General features: G+C 57.9%; 1 protein-coding gene across 4 annotated transcripts in view; it reads left to right on the top strand.

Moving 5' to 3' along the window:
• Nucleotides 1-20,927, top strand: part of CXXC5 (CXXC finger protein 5) — a 33,442-nt gene extending 12,515 nt beyond the window's left edge. For 2 of the 4 annotated variants that reach the window (XM_037147525.2, XM_037147526.2), the window contains exons 2-4: nt 16,753-16,968; nt 17,325-18,408; nt 19,893-20,927. In XM_037147525.2, the coding sequence (XP_037003420.1) occupies nt 17,485-18,408; nt 19,893-19,937 (969 nt within the window). In that variant the 5' untranslated portion in view covers nt 16,753-16,968; nt 17,325-17,484 and the 3' untranslated portion in view covers nt 19,938-20,927. The remainder of the gene's footprint in view (nt 1-16,752; nt 16,969-17,324; nt 18,409-19,892) is intronic. The other 2 variants (XM_037147527.2, XM_037147529.2) reach the window with 1 other exon arrangement.
• Nucleotides 20,928-21,253: the final 326 nt, after the last annotated feature.

The raw sequence follows: 21,253 nt of genomic DNA, 5'->3' as shown, positions 1-21,253 counted from the left end.
TCCGCTCACGCAGTTCCACATGACCTGCACACACAATTGACACACATGGCACAGGCTTGATTCCCTATGCTGTAGACACTGCAGAAGCACACTCGCTGTTACACTCGTGGCCCCAGCTTCTGATGCATGCATACACGGGCACATATATCAGCAAATGGACATGCACAGTCACACATGTGCGTGACATGCCTCGGGGGGATCCCACACACTGGTCCCTGAGGCGGTCGTGTGCGTGCCCCGTCCTGTCACAGGCTCAGGCAGCCGTCCTCAGGCCATAGCTCCCATGCAGATGGTCCCCCAGAGTTGGGTCAGGAGCACAGACACAGTAGAGCCTGGGGCACGCACATGGCTGGCTGGGGCTCCTGTCACCCAGATGCCCCTGGTTTCGGCTCGCTCAAAGGAGGCCCAGCCCTCGGCCACGTACAGGCAGCTGAATTCTGTACGGTGGGCATGAAAAGGGAGACATTTCCCCCCAGCCTTCCAGACCTGCTGGCCCTCTCAGGAGGAGGCGCAAATATCAGGCGTGGCACTGTTAAACTGACCCTGCCTCCAGGATGGGGTGCTCTGGCCATGGCAGAGCCCGGGGTTGTGGGTGGGTAGGGAGGGATGTAGAGGAGCTAGGAAGAGGACAGGCTGGAGAAGGAAAGCCATGGACAATCAATTTTTCCGGGAGCGCCAAGTAGTCAGCTGCCTCCCCAGCTTGGAGTGCAATCCTTGGGAGACTGGGGGGTGCCAGAGGTTCGGGGAGGAATGAGACCCCCTATCTAGTGAGTTGTGACCCAGGAGTGTGTCTGCCCATCCTCTCTGCTCACCTTGGCACCTGCTTTCCTCTGTCCCCTTGGTTCCCAAGCCTCTCATTATTTCCCCCTAGTTGGTAGTCTGCTGGCCTGCAAAATGGATGTAGAGTTGGCCTGAGTACAAGGAGGGCCCGGGCCGCTGAATTGGAGGGATGCCTCTAAGCTTCTGCTGCCCGTGGGGCTGGGACCTGCCTTGCCTGGATGAGGCAGAACTGGGGGCATACCCATTTTTCATGTACTGGAAAATACACCATTTTTCAGATGAGAGAATTGAGTCCAATGGGGATGGCTTCTTGGTCATCTAACACCCAGATTACAGATTATTCTGGGCCCATGGGATTGAGATAGCCTAACAGGGGTCAAGGGGCAGGTAGCTTAAGGCCTCAGCCCAGGCTGGCTTCCACTCTCTGGCCATAGGGGTTTCTCCCATAAAGGCCTGGACAATGGCCAGGGAGGAAATAGGGGCCCAAGCATTCTGAGGGGGAAAAAATGACCGTGGTCATGGTCCATGACCCTGAGCCATGGACCCTGGAGTTGGACAGGCTTGGTCACTGCCTGCTATGTAATCATGGACCAGTCTGCCGACCTCTCTGACCTCACTTTTGCCACCTGTGAAATGGATCCGAGCCTTATCTCTGTGTCTCAAAGCCATAGGGTTGGAAGTAGGTGGTGGGGCGTGGTTCTTATCATGTCACACCTGGATCTCCAGCCTTTGCCCCCACCCCCCCACCTGTCTGCTCCAGCAAAGCTGGCATTTTCCTGGGAGTGGTGTCCCCACAACATGGACTCTTTAATTAGAATGTCTTGGATTTGGCCTTCTCTGAAGTTGGTCTCAGATGGGAATGCTGAGGTATAGGAGTAAGGAGGCTGACTTTTGGGTCACAGGGAGAGGGAGGGGTGGGAATGGGTTGGACCTAGGGCAGAAGGACCTGGGCTTCTTGAGTGTCTGGACATTCTTGGCGACTTCACAATAGGACAAAACAGAAAGGGCCAAGGCTCTCTCTGGCCGCTACCCACCAACACACAGGCAGGCCATACATTAGTCTCAGGTAGGGACTTCCAGGTGGCACATGGGGCCTTTGCAGTGTGGTGAGGAGCCTGGCACGTGCCAGTGTGGAAGAGCTGCTGGGGCTGTAGGAGCCTGAAGGAGTGCTGACCTAGAGCAGGCAGGGCTGGGGTGCGAAGGAGGGAAAAGGAAAGGTGGCAGGAAGTAAGGCGTGTTCTTCCCGTGGCCAGAAAAGGAAGAGTAAGCCTGGACAGCTGAGTGCTGCCCTCCCTGTAGCCTTCAGACCTCTACTGTATGCTCATCTCCCCATGTTCCTGCAGGTAAGCAGGGAAGGGGAGGTACTCTCTATTTATTTGGGGCTGGGGAAACTGAGGCACAAGGGATTGTCAGACTCAAAGGCAAACAGTGGCCAGGCCGGGGCTACAGCCTAGGTTCCCTGACACTCCTGGCTTGAGCTGTCCTTGACATTCATCTTATGCTGGCTGATGAAGACAGTAAAAATGATAACTGAGCTGTTATTTATTGAACTCGTTCTGCATGCTGGCTCTCTCTAGGACCCTGATGGGAGTGGGGCTGTTACTGTGTCCATTTCACAAATCAGGGAATGGGCTCAGCAGGGTCAAGCAACTTGCCCGAGGTCACCTAGGATGGAGTGGAAGAGAAGCGTTAACTCAGAGCCCACGTCCTGCATCTCTGCCTCTGGAGGCTCCCACCCACCCGCCACGATCACGCACTATGAGTGGTGGTCCTGGTTGGGCCAGCCCCCCACCCACCTGTGCCCAGGCCCGAGACTCTCTTAGGGACCTCCGCTGTGGCACTCCCCAGGTTTGAATGGAAAGGCCTTGGGAGGGTGCGCCCTGTTGCCTTGGCTTCTGCAGGGGAAGTGGTTCGCTGAGAGTGGGGTAGGGGATGCTCCAGGGAGCAGCTTCCTGCCCTCAGGGATTTCCTTGCAGACAGATTCCGGGAAACTCCATTGTGACAGCAGCCTAGGGCCTGGTCAGGGTCACACACCGCCCCACCCCTTAACCTTCCACCTTCCTGGGGGCTCTTTTGCCCTCTGGGGAGCCTTGCAGGGAGTCTCTGAGAGAGTGCCCTTGAGCTGAAAATAGCTTCCTTTCGGTACAGGGACAGTCACAGTGACCCCACCCTCGCCCCCAGCAGTGAGCTGGTTAGCCAGACGACAGACACAATGTGGCCCCGGGTTGGGGCTCACGAAAGGTCACTGAGTTGAGCTTATGTTGCTGGAAGTAGGGCCGGCCTCAAGCGGAGGAGCAGACTCTGGGTTTGGGGCCTTGTGCCGTGTGGCAAGTCACTTCGACTTTCTGGTCTCAGTTTCTACATCTGTGAAATGACTGAGTCTGCTCTGCATACTCTTTGAGGCAGGGGTGAGTCTCAGTCAGACACGCCCGCATGCCTTTCACCTGGTGTCCCCAGGTCCTCTAGGTTTCTGCAGTCCCCTCATGCTAGCACAGGATCCAGGGGGTGCTGGGTGGGCTCTAGAGTTGGGCCAACGTGAGTTTTAGTCCCCCCTCCACCATCCACAGCTTGGTCCACTTTGACCAGTCACTGCCCCACACAGCTCTGAACCTCAGTGTCTTCCTCTGTAAAATGGGTGGGTCATGGGGCCTACCTCTCTAGGACCGTGTGGACAGAGCACCTGGCACCGCAATGGTGGTGACAGTATTGCGGTACCCCCAGCCTTGGTCGCAGGGATTCTGGGAAGGAGACAGTGCCAGTCTGCTGGCTCAGCTGGCTTGGCCGCTGACCTTCAGAGCACCCAGGCTGTCAAGGCCACCTGACTGCCTGCTGGGCGGGCAGGCGAATGGCAGCGGGGAGCGTCAGCCAGTTCCTCGCCTGACACTGCCCTCCCCTGCTCCCACTCTCCTCTCCCTCTCTGTGCCTGTGTGTGAGCTAATTAATCTCAGCCCCTTTGGGAAATTAGAACGCGGCAGCCTCAGCCTCCTCGGCCTCAGTGCCTGTGCTGCTCCTGGGCCCTGCTGAGACCCACTGTGGTTTAGGGGCACGGGGTCGGGGGTGGGGGTGGCAGGACAGGCTGCCCAGGCACGGCTCTCTCTTAGCCCCCTACCTCCTGGCTGGTAGAAGGAGGACTCTGGCTTCTGAGCCCCCTCCCCTGCCAGACAGGATCCATAAGGATCCAAGCAACTGCCCCACTGGGGTAAAACCCAACTCCCATTGCCTCTTTGACCTGGGGCTGGTACGGTCACCTTCTCACCCCCCATTCTTTCTCATTGTGGGGTCCCCTCGCCTGCCCAGCTTGGACTGATGGGGACGTGCAATTGTAGAATTCTGCTTGGGAAATTAATTCAAAAAAAGTTAATTAATTGGCAGTTCCGGAGGTGGCAGATTCCACGCCCAGCTGGTCCTACCGACGTTAGTGCTGACCTGCCTGAGCTACGTGGCTTGTGGGGGCAGGCCGGAGAGAGGGACCCCAGTGACCCTGCCGGGTAGCCCGAGGACGGGCAGCAGATGCGCAGTAAGGTGGAAAGTTTGGGCCAGTGTTGCGACCCAGCGTAGGTGCCCCGAAAGGGTCTGTCGGCTGGACCTGCTGAGATCGCTTGGCACCCCGAGGACTCGGCCGCTTGCCCGTATAGTCAACAGGCCGTGTCAGGCTCCTCCTGGGCGCTGACCCCGGTGTCTCGAGTGCCCCGAGTCAACACAGACCACTGAATGTTTTGTCCAATTCTTCTGAATCCCTTTTCTCAAGGAAAATCTCTCAACCTATACCCAAAGGTTTTCCAGAGGGCTCAGGGGGCATTGCTGGGCCCATTGTGCAGATGAAACAACTGAGGCTCAGAGAGGATGTGACTCGGCCAAGTCATTGAGCTGTATCCTCCAGCAGGATGGAGTAGGGGTCGTATAAAGCTTAGTCTTCTTCCCAAGGGCAGAACACTCCCACAGGCAGCTGCTCCCAAGTGTAGGTGACAGGAGCCTAGAAATTGACTCTTTCCCAAGCAGAAGGCCAGGGAACGTGGCCAGCCCTTTCACCCTGGCACCCCTGGAACTATTGCGCCTCCTTCTCCCCACCAAACCCCACCTGGGACATTTGTGTGTGCATGTAGGGGCTTCCCTCACCACCCCACCCAGTTCTCAGGGTGACCCAGCTGGGCTGAGACAGGAGGCCCCATGCCCCAGGGTTCTAGGGCCCCTGATGGCAGCAGCCCAACCAAGTTCTAGTTTCTGGAGGAGTGGGGCTCAGTACAGTCTTACCCAGACAGAAGAAGGATTAAGGCTGGGGCAAGAGGTGGCGAGGCCAGGGACAGTTAAGGGATACTGATTGAAGAGGGCCAGCAAGGTGAGGAACACGGGCTTTCAAGATGTTGTGTGGCCTTGGGCAGGTCCCTTAGATTCTCTGAGCCTCGTTTTCCTTGTCTGGAAAACGGAGGTGGTCATATGTACCACTCAGAGGGCTGTGGTGGAGTGCGGGGAGGTAACTGCTTGAAGTGTCTGACCTTGGCACCAGGCTAGGTGGGAGAGCAGGAAGCCAATGGGACTGGGCTGGCTCCAGGGCCTGAGAAGACCAGCAGGTTTGCGGGGGGAACCTGGTGCATGTGGTTGGGACAGGAGCTGGAGGACACAAGAGGAGGTGATATTTGTGAGGCACCCAAGAGCCACAGCTAGGAACCCAGAGTCCCCGGGCCTCTTAGGGGGAGTCGGTCCATACAGCATGCGCTCCTGGATTTGTTCAGAGCATTGCCTCACCTCCAGGCTCCAAGTGGGCCCTGCAGTGAATGGTGTAGGCCTTACCTTTTATAGAGGTTCAGATGAAAGTGACCGTCATGGACAGGCTGAGCTGAGCACTTTGTGTTCCATATCACCCTGATGTGGTCATTAGTTCTGAGTTTCTTCAAGGACTGACCCCTAGTCTTGGATTTAAGTGGGCCACACCCACTCCTTGAGCATCCTGTGTGGGCTAGGTTATGGGGTCAGAGAGAAGAAACTTCCTCTGTTCACCCCACCTCCTTCAAAAAGCCCTCCTTGATGCCACCTTTCACCGCCAGTGCCCCCCCCCCAACCCATTAGGCCATTGGCTGAATGCTTGGGGTCCTCTGCATAGACTTTTAAACCCTTCTCTGTGTGTGTCTGTTCATTCCCTGCCCTGGAAGCTCCCTGAGGGTGGGGGTCCATGGCATCTCTCTCCCATGCCCAGCACAGAGTTAGTGCAGGACTTGGATTATAGGGCTCCTCTTTTCCTGTTTTACATACGGCCCTGTGAGGATGTTGCTCAGCCAAGGTCACAGCTTTTTGAGGGGCAGGGCTAACTTGGCCCCAGGTGGGTAATGGGGGCTGCTGGTGCCCTCCGGTGTCTCCCTACAGACCTCAGGGTCTTCCCAGACTTCTTTGGGGCCTGCAGCTCCTGGTCCACCTGGCAGGCAGTGTTCTGGGTGTCCAGCCTTGAGCCTTGTGCCCCTGAGAGGTTTGGGAGTAAGGAGTTCTGGCATCTCCCAGCATCAGTTTCTTTATCTGTAAAATTGGGGACGCTGATGCCTCTTCCTGCTTGTGCTTGGTGGGGAGGTGATTAAAACAAATAATGGACGCCTAGAACTTAGTACAAACTCCTTGAGTGGTGTTCCCTGTCGTTATTATTACTAACACTTTTTTTTTTTTTTTTTACCACCACATTATTATTCATGCTCTCTGGGCCCCAGCAGCTGCAGTGGCTCTGGGCCTGGGCAGAACTCTGGTCTGCAGAGAAGTTGCAGTTTCTAATTAGGCCGTGGCCCAAGGAGAGGGCCTGGGTTCTTTATTTTTGCTAGAGGATCCCACCTGCCCAAGGCTTCCCCAGCCTGTCATCCACTGCGCTAAGGCTGTGACCCCTCTCCAGCCCGGGGTAGGGGGCCTGGCTCCAGGCAAAAGCCTCCCCAAATTTCCCCTGCCACTCCCTCCACTCGCAGACCTCCAGGGCCATGAATCATTTATGAGGCAAAAATGAAACCAATTAAGGACAAACTTTGAAAGCCTCTAATTGCTGTGCCTGGTGGCACCAAGGAATGAGGGGAGGCAAGCTAGCCCGGTGTGGAATCTCCTTGGCCCGGCCTTCCCAGGCCTGCTGTCCCACCGCGGCGCAGGGCGCCACGGCTCCCCGCCGCCTCCCGGCCGGCCGCGGATGTGCCTGCGCGGCTCCGGCTCCGGCGGCGGCTGCGTCTGCTGCGTCTGCCGCTCCGGCGCCCGCCCGGGTCCCAGGCCGACTAATTAGGGCCGGCTTCCCTCCCCGCGCCGCCCGCTCCAGGCCCGAGGTGATGGCGGCTGTTCCTGCCCTTCTGGGGCCCGTGACCCAGAGCTGGCTGCGTTTCTCCAGGCGGGAGCCAGCTCTGCTTGCCTGGCTTAACCCAGACAAGCCCAGGACGCCCTGTCCTTGAACTGGGAGGTTGGGGCTCCCTGCGCCCCCAGCACGGGGTTCAGGCTTGTGTCAGCTCTGGGCCGCGCTGGGGAAGATGACTTGGATAATCCCATTCAGTCTCAGGGAGAGAGATGCTCGTCCCAGGGAGCGGCTGGTAGAATGGCTGATGAGATGGAAGCTGCGGGACACGGGCGGGGGTAGGATGGGGTGGGCCAAGCTCCTGAGGCACTGCCTTTGTGCACAGGATCCATTTCTTTCTCAGTTTTGCCACAAACACAGTGATCTTATGCAGATTGCTTAGTCTCAGTTTCCCCATTTGTAAACTGTTAGGACTGACTAGTTTTCTTCTGGACTTGGGACTTGAAGAGCTAGGTTTTTTTGCCCCCTGTTCCCCTGTCTTGGGGGCTGTGGAAGGGGTGGAGGCCTGGGGCTGGTGTATGGACCCAGCAGGGCCTGCCCCACTGCCAAGAGCCCTGGGCACCAATGACCAGCCTGCTCACTGTGCTGAAGGCCAGGCAGGCCCTGGGCACTCAGGCACGTTGTTTGCTGAAACCGAATTTCTGTGCTTGTGTTTTTCCATAATTATATTAGCAGGTGGGATTTTTCCTCGGGGAAGCGGTGGGAGGGGGAGCACCATGGCAGTGTCCCCCGCCCGCTCTGAGCGTGAGCTCACACGGCTCTGCCCGCCTGCCTGCCTGCCCGCCCGCCCGCCCGTAATGATTTTTTAATTATGCAGCCAGTGCTCGGAATTGCTAATCCACCTCCAGCCCAGCATCCCCTCCTGCAGCTCACACCCCAGCCCCTCGCTGGTGTCCCCAGAGTGGTGGTGCCCCACCCCACACCCATCATTGATGTCCATGCCCAGACCACAGCACAGCAGGAGAGAGGGTAGGCCCGGAAGGGCTGAAGGGGCACCTCTTCAGCTGCAAGTGGAAGAACTTTGGGGGGGGTGCTGTGGCTCTCTGTGGCCCCCAACCCTGGCCCCAGCATGGCTTGCACCAGCTAGGACAGCCATGGCTTTGGAAGGGGTCGGGGAGTTACTGGTGCCCGCCCCTCAGTGACGTGGCCACACCCATTTCAGGGACACCAGCCCATCTCTCCAGCCTTGTGTGACCCAGAGACACACACAAAAGTATGATCTTTGTCTCTGTCACACTCACACATTTCGCTTCCCTTTTCCCCACACACTCGGTCTCACAGTCACACAGCCAACATCACACTCTGTGTTCTCTACACAGAGCCACACCTGGGGGCCAGGGCACCCTCTGGAGACCCCTGCTGTCTTTCCTGCCCTGTAGTGGCCCTGCCCCCACTCCCCTGTCTCCACACCCTCCCACCCCCACCTCTGACTAGGAACACTCAGGTCTCCCTGCTCCCACCTGGTGGGGTGGCTTCCTGTGGCTGGGGCCTGCTTGAACCTCCGTCAACCTGGCCTGGGGGAGGTAGCAGGGGGTTGGGGGGTGCGCTGCAGCACTGTGGCGGCGGCTCCTCTCCAGGCGCCCAGCTGTGGCATCTGTCAAGGTCAGATAGCAACTCCGGAACCAGCCGGCTGGGCCCCACGGCCCCTCTCGCCTCATTATTTTTGTGTTCCGGGGCTGCGGCGACACCTCCCTCCCTCCCTCCTCCCCAGTCTCCCGCCTCTTGCCTGCCTCCCCCACGCCTCTGCAGGGAGGGCCTGCGATCTGGGGGCTTTTGTTTTCCAGTTTTTTCCACGCTCAGGCCAGGCAGTCTGGTAGACACTGGCCAGGGCTGTTGGGTTTTGAGTGCAGATGAGGCAGGTGCCACCCCCATGACTAGGGCAGGCTAGTGAAACACTGAGTTGGTTTCTCAGGGCCACAAACTGAACCTGGGCGGAGCCCAGCCCCACCACAGCCCCAGAGCACCTGTGGGCAGCTTCCTGTTTCCACAGGGGCCCCAGCACCTGTCATCAGTTCCTGTGTACATCATCCCCATCCCAGGCGGGCCTCAGACTCCCGGACCCCTCAGAGGCCCTGGTACTACTCATAGCACACACACAATACCACACGTGCACACACACAGACTGGTATACACATGTCAGAGATGTGTTGACACTCACAAGCCAAAAGAACCCACAAATATACAGCCTGCCTGTCCGCCGGTAAACCGTGCATATACTATGTGCTGGTACATACTCACTGTGGGACACACAGACACATCACTGTTGTAGGTAGCACACACTTCACTTGTACACGGGTCACACAAAGACCTCTGCCTACACTGATATGTAAGCGCCATGTCTACATCAGTGCTCACACCCATACAGAATGACACCTGAGACTGTACGCGTGCACCTGGGCACACCTACAGCCCCCTGGAGCATCCACAGCCCCCAGACACTCTTACGCACGCAGCGTTCACAGGGGTCTGACACACCTCCCAGACATGTACACCCAGATACACTGGTCCATAGTGCTGCTCCTCACGATGCACACGGCAGCCTGAGCTCACTCCCTGGGGCTTAGTGTTCCTGGAGCACAGTCACACCACCTAAGGGCTTTTGTCCCCTGAAATGCTGAAGTGATCTTGATGCCTCCCCCTGATGTGCTCTGTGTTTCCAGAGAGCCCCTGGACAGGGCGAAATGGCAGCTGATAGATGGCTGCCCTGCCCACCTGGCCAGCCTCTCTATGTGCCCCACCCCCGAGCCCAAGAGCACGGAGATGGAGGGGGGGGCGGGTTCCAGGTGGGTCACCATGGACGTGGTGACTGCTGGGAGAGAGGGCAGGCTTGGGGTTGTCTTCTCAGGCGCTGTGTCTGGGTCCTTCTGCCTGCCCCCAGCTCCAAATAAGGGTGTGTAAGTGTTCAGGAGATGAGATGTGGGCAGACTCCAGGTCCCCCAGGGTCTCTGGGGTATCCCTGGCCATCTTCTCACTTCCTCCTCCAGCTGTGGCCTGCTGTGACCGCCCCTGAGAGGGGGAGGTAGCTGGAGGTTTAGCAGGGCAGGGCCCCCACCCCCCCCAGGAAACTCAAAACCCTGGGCCAGCCGCGGGTGGCGGGTTGGGGCAGGCACAAAGAGGGCCTCTGTGCGGCCCGGCTGGGCTGCCCACAGGATTCTGGGGGAGGAGGCAGGAGCCAGTTTCCGTCCCATTCTGCTTCCTGCGGAGGCCGCCGGAATGCCCGGAGCTCTGGCCCAGCCTGGCCCGTCCGGCCCACCCGCAGCCCCTTCCCCTGTCTTTTCCTGGGCCTTAGGGTGCAGCTGCAGACTTTTCTGCACCAGTGCCCTAACATGTTCTGACCAGAGCCTGAGAGCCCAGACCCATGGGAAACTCAGGGGGTTCCCCTGGAATGAGGGCTGAGTAGCCAGAATTCCTCCCTCTGTCTGCCTCAGAGCCTCTGGCCAGTGTTGGAGAGCCAGGCCCTGGAGTTGCAGAGACCTCGTTTCAAGTCCCAGCTCTGCCACCAATTGACCTTGTGACCTCAGGCAGATCTTGTGACCGTAGGCAGGTGACTTTACTTCCCTGAACCTCAGTTGCCTCACCTGTAAATGGGGATAATACTCGAGTTATAGGGAATTCGGTGAAAAAAACAATGCATGTAAAATGCTTAGCACCTGGCAGAGAGTAAACACTCATTATTAGGGCCTGCCATCATCAGGACATCTGGGAAGATGGAGGCGGTGGGGGCCAGATGCTCCCCACCCCAGTAAGCCTCACGTCAGCTGGGGCTTGGTCCCCACCATGTGAGCTGCCCCCAACCCTTCTCTCTGAGACCTCAGTTTTGCAAGCCGCAAATCACATCAAGGGCCAATTAAACCCTGTGGGGCCCTCCCACGGTTTGGAGAGTGGGAGGGGTTACTATCTGGAGTCTTTTCAGTATCTCTCTACCTCTTTCTGCATGAGCCCCTCTGGGATAGTGACTCCTGCAGTTTGGGGTGAGGAGCAAGAACCATTTTACAATGGGAAACAGGCTCAGTGAGGGATGGAGTGGAGTGGGGGTGAGTCTTGGTCAGTCAGTCGTCAGGAAGGGAATGGATGGTGGCACGAACCTAGACCTCAGGACTCCAGCGCCCTAGCCAGTCGTGACACTCAACCCCAAGCCCCATAAGGACAGACACCCCCGCCCCCCGATTCCTTGTCCCTAGCATCTCCGAGCTGGCCTTTCCCGGCTTGCCCAGTGGTGAGGCCCAACAGGGCGGAGGTCCTAAGTAAGTGTGTGGGCCCCGATCCCATGTTGGTGTCGGCTCAGACATCCCCACTTTGAGGCACGTTAGCTAAGATCCAGGGGCTTTTGAGTGGGGAGGGCATCATTTTCTCTATATCAAAACCGCCTCTCAAATTGCCTGCCCTAAAAGGGGCAATAATAGTACTTCGGAAAATGCAGATGAGGAGTCAGTGAGATGAGGCGTGAATGGCGTTTGGCACACAGTGGGGCCTCCGTACACGTTAGCTCTTATCCTTACAGGTTGGGAAGCTGGCTCAGAGGCCATATGCCAAGGTCACGCAGCAAGGAATGGCCCTTCTCATTCTTCGGCTTTTCCAGAGAAGAAACCGGGCTGTTGAGGAAAGCCTTGTCTTTATCAGAGGTGTCCCTGGCTCTGCATCTCACTCCCTAGAGCCCCAGGTCAGGGCACACCACCTGCCGCAGTTCCTGTGCCTCAGATGAGCTTCCCCCCCTTCCAGCTGTTTTGGGAGTTTTCTGAGGACTGACAGAGCCCCACGTACTCTTGGGGTTTTCCCAGCAGCATGTTTCAGTCCCAGGCAAGGGGGTGGTGCCTGCCCTGGGCAAAGGGGTGTGAGAGCGTCACAGGGTATGGAGTCCAGGAGACATGACGCAGGCCCCCCAGCAGCCCCAGTTTCTGTCTTTGGCAGTCACCTTTAGGGTAGTGGTCTTGGGGAGACCCTAGTGGTATTGAGGACACATCCCACCCCAGGCCACCTGCTGTGTGCGTAGCGTGTATGTGTGTCCATCCATAGCTGGATACGTGCTCTGTGGCCAGGTTTGCAGTCCCCCAGCCTCCAAGGCCAGTGTCCCATGTGCATCTCCTTGGGTCTGAGTGGGGCTTTGTTCCCTCTGGAAACTCCCCAGGCTGAATCATGGAAATCAGAGATGGAAACACCCCCAGACACACACACACACACACATCAGTTGCTCAGCTTGGTTCAACCACTATAACCTGTGGTCTACCCTCCCTGCCACCACTGGCCAGCCTGCCATTAATCCGTCTGTCCATCTTGCCGCCCTTGGAAGCCAGGGAGACCAGCCCACCAAGGTGGGTGGAGGAGTGTAAGTGGGTGGAGGAGGGATGTTGGGAGTGAACATGGAACTGCGGAGGAAGGGTCCCATGAGCCAGGGTGTGCGGGTCTGCACAGCTGGTCTGCCCAGGCTGTGGCAGCTCCTGCTCCCCTGCACTAGTGCCTCAGGGTCTGGAAGATTCCCCGGAAACGCAGCTTCCTCCAGGGGGCCTCCCCTCAGCAGGAGGGACGGCTGGGAGATTGCTCCAGCCCACAAAAGAAGGAGGGGGTAGGGGCTGGCCCCTTGCTTACACTGTGCCCTTGGTAGTAGTAATGGTTCTCCAACTCTGTAAATTTACTAAAAATTGTTGAATTATTCAGCCACTTAAAAATGGCTGAATTTTATAGTAGGTGAACTATATCTCAGTAAAGCTGTTTAAAAAATTGCTGCCCTTGGTCTCAAAGCCCTGCTCTGTTAAGACCCTGCCAGGCTTGCATGCACACCTTGCACCTACTTCTCCATTTCTTAGGGACCCTTTTCGGCTGGTGTCCCCTCTGGGAACCTCTCCTCACTCTTTAACTCTCAGGCTGGTGGTCCCTTCCTTCAAGACAGTCCTTCACCCCATGCCCTCCTTGGTTCCCTTCCTGCTGTTGTTGCACATCAGGTGGCCCGGTTCCTGTGTACCCCTCCAGGAGGACCTGTGTCCGACTCGGTCTCCCAGTTGCTTAGGGCCTGGGGCTGCTGTTGCGTGGCTCTGGGGCTGTGTGTGACCCAGGTCATGGGACCACATCTCTCCGTGGGCCACAGTCTGCATGTCTACGTGCTCACAGCACCATCCCACCCCACAGTGCCCCACCCCCATGCTTGCTCCAGGGTCTCAAGACAGAGCCCTACTGGGGGTGAATCCCGGCTCGTCTGGGGCTGAGGGTGGAGTGGAGGTAAGTGAAGGCTGCCACCTCTCCTGACCTCACTGTCATTATGATGTCACTGGCCCAGCATTCTGGGTTCCTACCTGGATATTTCCAACTCCCCCAGGTGGGGGTCCTCCCCTGGGGTCTGTGACAGCCTGCCCCCGACCATGTAAAGGTGACAGGCACGGTAACAACTCTAGGGGTTGGGGGCAGTCAGTCTCAGGGTGGCTGGGTCACCTTGCCCTGGGCTAGTCAGTTGCCAAGGTGAGCAGAGGTGGTCACCAGGGCAGGGTGGCAGCTAACACTTGAGCTCTGGGTTCAAGTGCCACCTCAAAGAGCACTAGCTATTTAACCTTGTCCAGGCAGCGTGAACCTCTCCACGCTGCCATTTTGTCTTCTCCAAAATCGGTTAATGGTTCCTGTTTCCCAGGTTCTGGGAAGGAGTCAAGAAACGAGAGGGGATGAGTAGAGCAGAAGAGCACGGAGCCTGGGCCGCAGCAGGTGCTCAGTAAATGCTAGCTCATAGCGGCCGTCAGCCAGTTAAGGGAGCCAGCGTGTCACTCGGGGGCAGGAACTGGTTGGAGGAGGGCAGGGTCTGCGCCTTTGGCTGCTGACCAGGGCTGGAGCTAGGGGCAGAGCACGACCCCACCGTCGGGAAAGTGGCCCCAGCTCTGACTCTCCCTCTGTGCCTCGCTCGGCCAGTGAGCTGGAGCCCGCAGGAAGTTGGGCCCCGTGACCAGGCCCTGGGGCCTCAGGCCAGAATGGGGCCCTAGGGAGGTGGGTCCCATCCGGTGTCCCCCAAACCTCCCCCTCTGCCTCCCTCACCTGTGGGGTATGTCTTTTGGTCCCCAGGTCCCTGAATCTGGGATTCTCCCCCCAGGGCTCTGGTTTCATGTCTCCCGGACTGAAGTTAGTGCCCTAGGTCTCTTTGAACCCGGCCCCCCAGTGTCTGCTTCCCATGATGTTGTGTCCTCCATCCTTGACCCTTTGCCCTGTTCTATCCACATCCTCTTCTCTGACCCACCCCTCCGGTTCTGTTTCATGATCCTCTGGCCCCCACCACCTGTCTCCTTCTGCTCCCATATCCCCCTCTGCCCCCCAACTCTCTAAGAGTGGTCGCCCCCACTCCCGCCCCCCCCCCCCGCCCGTCAACCCCTGGTCCCAGCTCCCGCCGCCCGGCTCCTGCACGGACAAAGGGGTCCTTTGTGGCCTGACCGCGCCTGGCGGGGCGGCGGGGCGCTGGCTCCACATTGCTGATGAAACGGAGCCCTTTGTTGTCCCTCCTCAGGCGCAGTATTTCTTTTTGGGGGCTGGATGCGTTCCTGGCAGGGCCGATGATGGATGCGCCCGCCGCCGCCCGCCTGCCCGCCAGCTTTCCCTCCCGCTCATTCCCGCTCCGCTTCAACGCAGCCCCAGCTCCTCCCCTGCTGCCTTGGCACTGCCAGGCCCTTCCTGGCCTGGGAAGGGTTGCTGTGTGCCCTGTAATAGAAGGCTGAGGCCTGGGAGATGGTCTTCTTTTTATGTCTTCCTGTTCCATCACTCGGGCAAATGGGTCCTGCGGTCAGGGGTCCACTGGGACCAGGGCATCGGCTTTTTCCAGGGTCTGGGGGAGAAGATGAGTCAGGTACACGGACGTATTTGGAACATCCTAGGGACAGGGCCTTGGGGACCAAGATGTTCGTTTGAGGACAGTTGCCCTGGATGCCAGTCCCCCTTGTGTATACCCCCCACCTTCAGTGTCTGTGGCTGACGAACTGCAGTGTTCTGTCTGCAGCACCTGTTCAATGACACATCACGTCCTCTGGTCCTGAGCTCAGCGTGTCCCAGGACCTGGAGGGCTGGGAGAGGGTCGTTCCTGAGGAAGGACAGAAAAATGGAAGATCATAGAGATTCAAAGAATGGGCCTGAGCTGAACAGAACGTGAGGTTTGGTCCCCACCATGAGAGACTCAGGAAGGAGACAAAAGCAGAGAGGTTCAGCCAGAGCGCTAGCCCTGAACGCAGGCCGGGCTGTGTCGGAGGGAGCTGACTTCTAATTGACCTGCCAGCCCCGCACACAGAGCCAGATCCTGGAGCTGGGAAGAGGGAGGGGGAGTTGAGCAAGAGCAGAGTTAATGCCGCTATCGATTTCTGCCACCAGCCAGCAGGCCGCAGAGGCGGGGGACACGCACAGGGGCTGGGGCGCAGACTGCTCCCCTCCCCAGCTCTCCAACCCTAGGGCGCCTGCCTTCTCCTGTCTGGGGCTGCTAGGAATGTAGCCTGGGGCTGGGTCGCTGAGCTCACATAGGCAGGGTTGGGTGAGTTGACTTGGAGCTGTGGTCTCTGGGCCTGATCTCAGCTGCCCTTGTCCCCAGCACCCAACCAGGGTCACTGCTGCCTGGAGGGGAATTCTGATCTCTGAGGAGAAAAGCCACAGAGCCAGCCTGGTCTTGGCCATTAGGAGGTAGGGTGGAGCACAGCTGTCCTTGGGGATGCATGACCTGCTTCCTCTTACTACAACAACCCTGATGTCCATGGTGTCTGAAGCCTAGCCAGGAGAGGCCTTCCTTGGTTTGTCCCGGTGGAATCTGCCAGCGTGCCCAGCTCCTTCTCACCATTCATCTGCTTTCGCTAGGGCAGGGCAAGGAGTGGTTTTCTGCTGACGCGTGCCACTCGCCTCATCCTGGAGACAGAGTGTTTCCCTTGCCTACACTCTCTCCCCCTTGTTCCCACTCCTTAGCAGTCTTGAGGCAGGGACTCTGCCTGCCTGGGGCCTCAATGCCCCCCTCGGTAAGTGCAGAGGGTTGGACTAGATGACCTTCCAGGACAGGCTGAGTCCTGTGACTGGGGGGTGGTGGGGTTGCCTGGGGACAAAGATGCAGTGTGTGCTGCCCCCAAGCCCAGGGCGGGACAGGCCCAGCCAGATGTGTGCCTCCTCCTTGAGCGGCCAGCTGCTTGGGCCGGGCCCTGTCCTCCCGCCTCTCTCCTGGGGGTTGCTGGGCCAAGGCAAGCAGACAGGGAAGGAGTGCTAGAGAGCCAGGGCTGATGAGGAAACTGCCACTCCGCTGCATCTGGAAGTTCCTCCCAGAGCTCCCGGCCAAGCAGCCTGGCTGCTCACGTGCCTTCGCTTTGGGGCCCGAGCAGAACAGGCTCTCTCCTGGGAAGGGTCACATCTACTCTCAGCTCCAACTTGCACCAGCCAGAGGTTTCTCCTACCCACACCCGGGTCCGTCTGGGAGCCAAGCAGAAGCACAGCAGTGAGGCCTGAATAGAGAGAAGAGTGGAGTCCGAGGTCGGAGTGAGAAGGAAATGCACGCCGATGTGTGCACAAGTGTGTCCCCCACGCTTGCAGGCAAAGGCTTGTCCTCTGGCACCATATCCCACCTGCCCTCTAGCAGCAGGGTTCAAGCTCCTTGAAATGAGATTTGTGAGCTGTTTGGCAGACTCTTAAACAAAAACGAATGGCAGACTCTTAAACAAAAACAAATCTAAAATTTCCTTTACCTGCAGGACTTCCCAGAGCCTTGAGACCATTGATGTGGGATAGGAATAGCCAATGAGGATCCAGGGGCAGCTTTCCGTGCTTCATGGTCGACACCTTCTGTTGATCTTCCCTCCAGAGGCTTTTCCAACTCCTCTTCTCCGTAGCTGGGTCAGGGAAGCAAGATTAGCAAACATCTCCAGCTCTCTCCTCTTAGCCCAGGAAGAACTGCCTGCCTCCATCAGGTCAGTGGGCATGACCTAGCGGCAGCCATGGCTGTGGACAAAAGTAAACCTACCTCAAGGGCAGTTCTGGCTGTGGCGAGCAAACAGAGCCACGTGGTGTAGCCATGAGCTAGTCATTTCTCCCTCATCTATAAAATCGTAGGGTGTCACTGGCCAGCGCTTCTCAGGGTTCTTGTGAGTCTCAACTGAGATAGTACAAACGAAGAATTCCTAATGAGGAGGGGTGGCGGGTAGGGGCCGGCACATACTAAAAAACTAACTAGTCGGGCTTGTGGTGGTTACAGTGGCAATATGGTTGGTGGTAGAGGAGGCAGTGTTCACTACTGCCCTGACCCTGTGTCCTCTTGTCCTGACAGAGTGAAGACACTTCCACGTGGACGCCGGACCATGTGCCTGCCCTGAGCATCAAGGACCACCAGGCATCTCTGTTGTGGGCAGCAGGGCCCAGTGCTTGCCTGAGGACCCTCAGTAGTTGGCAGGTTCCCCCAGCAGCGGGGTCTGGGCCTCGGCCCCACCATGTCGAGCCTCAGCAGTGGCTCCCAGGACACCAGCGGCAGTAGCAGTAGCAACAATGCCAATGGCGGCAGTGGCAGTGGCAGTGGCTCCAAGGCCGGAGTGGCTGACAAGAGTGCAGCGGTGGCTGCTGCTGCACCAGCCTCAGTGGCAGATGACGCACCGCCCCCCGAACGTCGGAACAAAAGTGGCATCATCAGTGAACCCCTCAACAAGAGCCTGCGTCGCTCCCGCCCTCTCTCCCATTACTCTTCCTTTGGAGGCAGCGGGGGCAGTGGCGGTGGCAGCATGATGGGCGGGGAGTCTGCCGAAAAGGCTGCTGCGGCTGCAGCCGCTGCCTCCCTGTTGGCCAATGGGCACGACCTGGCGGCAGCCATGGCTCTGGACAAAAGCAACCCTACCTCAAAGCACAAAAGTGGTGCTGTGGCCAGCCTGCTGAGCAAGGCTGAGCGGGCCACGGAGCTGGCAGCCGAGGGACAGCTGACGCTGCAGCAGTTCGCACAGTCCACGGAGATGCTGAAGCGCGTGGTGCAGGAGCACCTACCGCTGATGAGCGAGGCTGGCGCAGGCCTGCCCGACATGGAGGCTGTGGCGGGTGCTGAAGCCCTCAATGGCCAGTCCGACTTCCCCTACCTGGGCGCCTTCCCCATCAACCCAGGCCTCTTCATCATGACCCCGGCAGGTGTGTTCCTGGCCGAGAGCGCGCTGCACATGGCGGGCCTGGCCGAGTACCCCATGCAGGGTGAGCTGGCCTCAGCTATCAGCTCGGGCAAGAAGAAGAGGAAACGCTGCGGCATGTGCCCGCCCTGCCGGCGGCGCATCAACTGCGAGCAGTGCAGCAGTTGTAGGAACCGAAAGACTGGCCATCAGATTTGCAAATTCAGAAAATGTGAGGAACTCAAAAAGAAGCCTTCCGCTGCTCTGGAGGTAACGGCGCCTTAGAGGGAGGTGTGTGGGCTCTTGTGTCTGTCTGGCAGTCCAAACCCACCCCCAGCCCCACCTTTCCTGCCTGCGCGTGGGTCTGGGGGAAACCCAGCCAAACCTTGGGCTCTGGGGTTGTAGGCCAGCCTTTGAGACACCGGCTCACTGCCCCCCAAATCAGAGCCACATCCTGACATCCTGTTACGTTGTAGTTTGCAAGGCAGGCATAAAACTCCAGGCAGAGGCCTAGCATCCCAGCCGGGACCCTAGCATTCTGAACACCCTTCTGGAACTCCAGGTCAGGTGTTGAGATTCCCATACACATCCCAAGTCTCCAGCTTTCACACATGTCCTAAAGCTTCCTCTCCGTGACCTAAGGTTCTGGGACTCTTCCCCCGTCCTGTTTGACGGTTCTTCTGTGGGCCCTGCGGCTTTGAGAGGTAACCCTTCGACTCGTCGCTTCAGAGCCCAGCCTTTTCCAAGGCTGCCCAAGGCGAAAGCAGCTCCAGTGCTGACAGCTCTGCTCTGAGGCCTGGAAAACCCTGGGTCTAGGCACCTAGCTGACAGATTTGGGGCGTCCGGGGGCCCCAAGATCAGTCTGGTTGCACAGCTAATGGCTCGGGATCCTATGGGCCTGGAGTTAGGGGGTGAACCCGGGATGTGGGCAAAGCCTGTTCACTCTGGGATTGGCTTAGAGAAGGCCAGCTGGTTCCCACGTGGCTTTCCCTCCACCTCGTGGCTGGGCCTGTCCCCGTGCCCCCAGCTGTGGCAGCCTAGTTGTAGTGCCAGGCCTGGGTACAAAAGCATCTTTTCAGCCTGCTGTCACTGCCCTGTCCCCACCCCTCTATGAGTGGGCTTGATGCAAATGTCCAGAATTGTTGGAAAACAATTAATGGCATCCCAGCCGTGGCTCTCCGCCCCCGAGCCCCAGACCTCACACATCTGCTCTCCTGCCCAGAGGACACACCTGTACGCACACAAAGGCACCCACTCTGGTCTGGCGCAGACGCACCCTGCCCAGCGCACAGAGACGTAGCCTCTTAATAAACAGCAGGTATCCTTCCCACCCACCACAGCTCCAAACACATCGTACACTGTAGTGGAGCTCAAGACGTACATCCAAAAACGTGTCCAGTGCACGTGCTTACACGCTCATTCGACAGAAACGTGCAAACAGCTCCCAGATGCCCCACAACTGCCTGGCGCTTGTGGCCTTTGGACCAAGGGAAAGGGTATTCCTGTCTGGAAGCAGGGCTCCTGGGCACAGTGGCTCAGGGGGCCTCAGGGAACTCCAGGCCCTTCAGCGACCCAGTAGGTCAAGGCTCCTTCTCTGGCCTGGCCAGGATGGCGGAACTCCACAGGGTGGCTGGCTGCCTTTACTCCATGCCCATCCCTCCACCATGAGACCGGCCACGGGGAACGTCTTTGCACCAGGCTCAGCCGGACCCTGACTGAACTCTCTCCTTGTTTTTGTCTCCCGCCCCCGCCAGAAGGTAATGCTTCCGACAGGAGCCGCCTTCCGGTGGTTTCAGTGACGGCGGCGGGAACCCAAAGCTGCCCTCTCCGTGCAATGTCACTGCTCGCGTGGTCTCCGGCAAGGGATTCGGGCGAAGACAAACGGCTGCACCCGTCTTTAGAACCAAAAATATTCTCTCACAGATTTCATTCCTGTTTTTATATATATTTTTTGTTGTCGTTTTAACATCTCCACGTCCCTAGTATAAAAAGAAAAAGAAAAAAAAATTTAACTGCTTTTTCGGAAGAACAACAAAAAGAGAGGTAAAGACGAATCTATAAAGTACCGAGACTTCCTGGGCAAAGAATGGACAATCAGTTTCCTTCCCGTGTCGATGTTGATGTTGTCTGTGCAGGAGATGCAGTTTTGTGTAGAGAATGTAAATTTTCTGTAACCTTTTGAAATCTAGTTACTAATAAGCACTACTGTAATTTAGCACAGTTTAACTCCACCCTCATTTAAACTTCCTTTGATTCTTTCTGACCATGAAATAGTGCATAGTTTGCCTGGAGAACCCACTCACGTTTATAAAGAGAATGTCGATGGCGCCGTGTTGAAGCCCCTCTGTATCCATCCACGTGGGCAGAGCTGCCTCGAGGAGCTCACGGAAGGGGAGGGAGCAGACCCCCCGGCCCCCCGGGCCCAGGCCAGGTGTGCTACACCCACAGTCCCCGCAATGGGACCCCCCCCACCCCAACAGTGATTCTGCAAAAATGGAAGTTCTGTTTGTTTATCCACTGAGATCTGGGGAGCCAGGTCTGGACAGTCCTGATCCTGGCTACTTCCCTTAGAGAAAACAAGTCCCTTCTTTTCCCACGTGGCTGGTGGCAACAGAAGAAAGGGCTTCTTTGGGTGGTCCCCTGCCAGTGGGGGTGGGTGCCCAGGGGGTCCCTCTCGGCCTGGGCCTCCCTGCCCGCGGCCAGCTTCCTGCTGATGAACATGCTGTTTGTATTGTTTTAGGAAACCAGGCTGTTTTGTGAATAAAACAAATGCATGTTTGTGTCACGAAGCACTGCTGGCTTCTTGCGCTCCGGTTTTGGGGGCTGTTACTGGGCAGGGGTTGTCTGGGACCACTTTGGGGAGGAGGAAGAATCACCCAGGGACATTCAGAGGGGGGATCTCTTGAGAAATTACACCGTCTGGATCCACAAGGGGGGCAAGCAACAGCAGCCTGCCCGAACAGCAGCACAGAGACGCTTGTTACTTGGGCAGTGGCTGTTGCTACAGCACCTCACCTGCCTGTCTGTACCTCCACCTCAGACCCTGGGGGACCTTCATTCACCTGGGGCCACTTTTTCTTCACCTAAAACCAACAGCACTTGATCAGTGCAGAGC

The sequence above is a fragment of the Artibeus jamaicensis genome, unplaced genomic scaffold, assembly GCF_021234435.1.
Source record: "Artibeus jamaicensis isolate MK-2021 breed Jamaican fruit bat unplaced genomic scaffold, CSHL_Jam_final contig_456, whole genome shotgun sequence".
Taxonomy (NCBI): Eukaryota; Metazoa; Chordata; class Mammalia; order Chiroptera; family Phyllostomidae; genus Artibeus; species Artibeus jamaicensis.
Note: the sequence above shows the minus strand (reverse complement) of the source record. Positions and strands in the feature narration are given on the sequence as shown.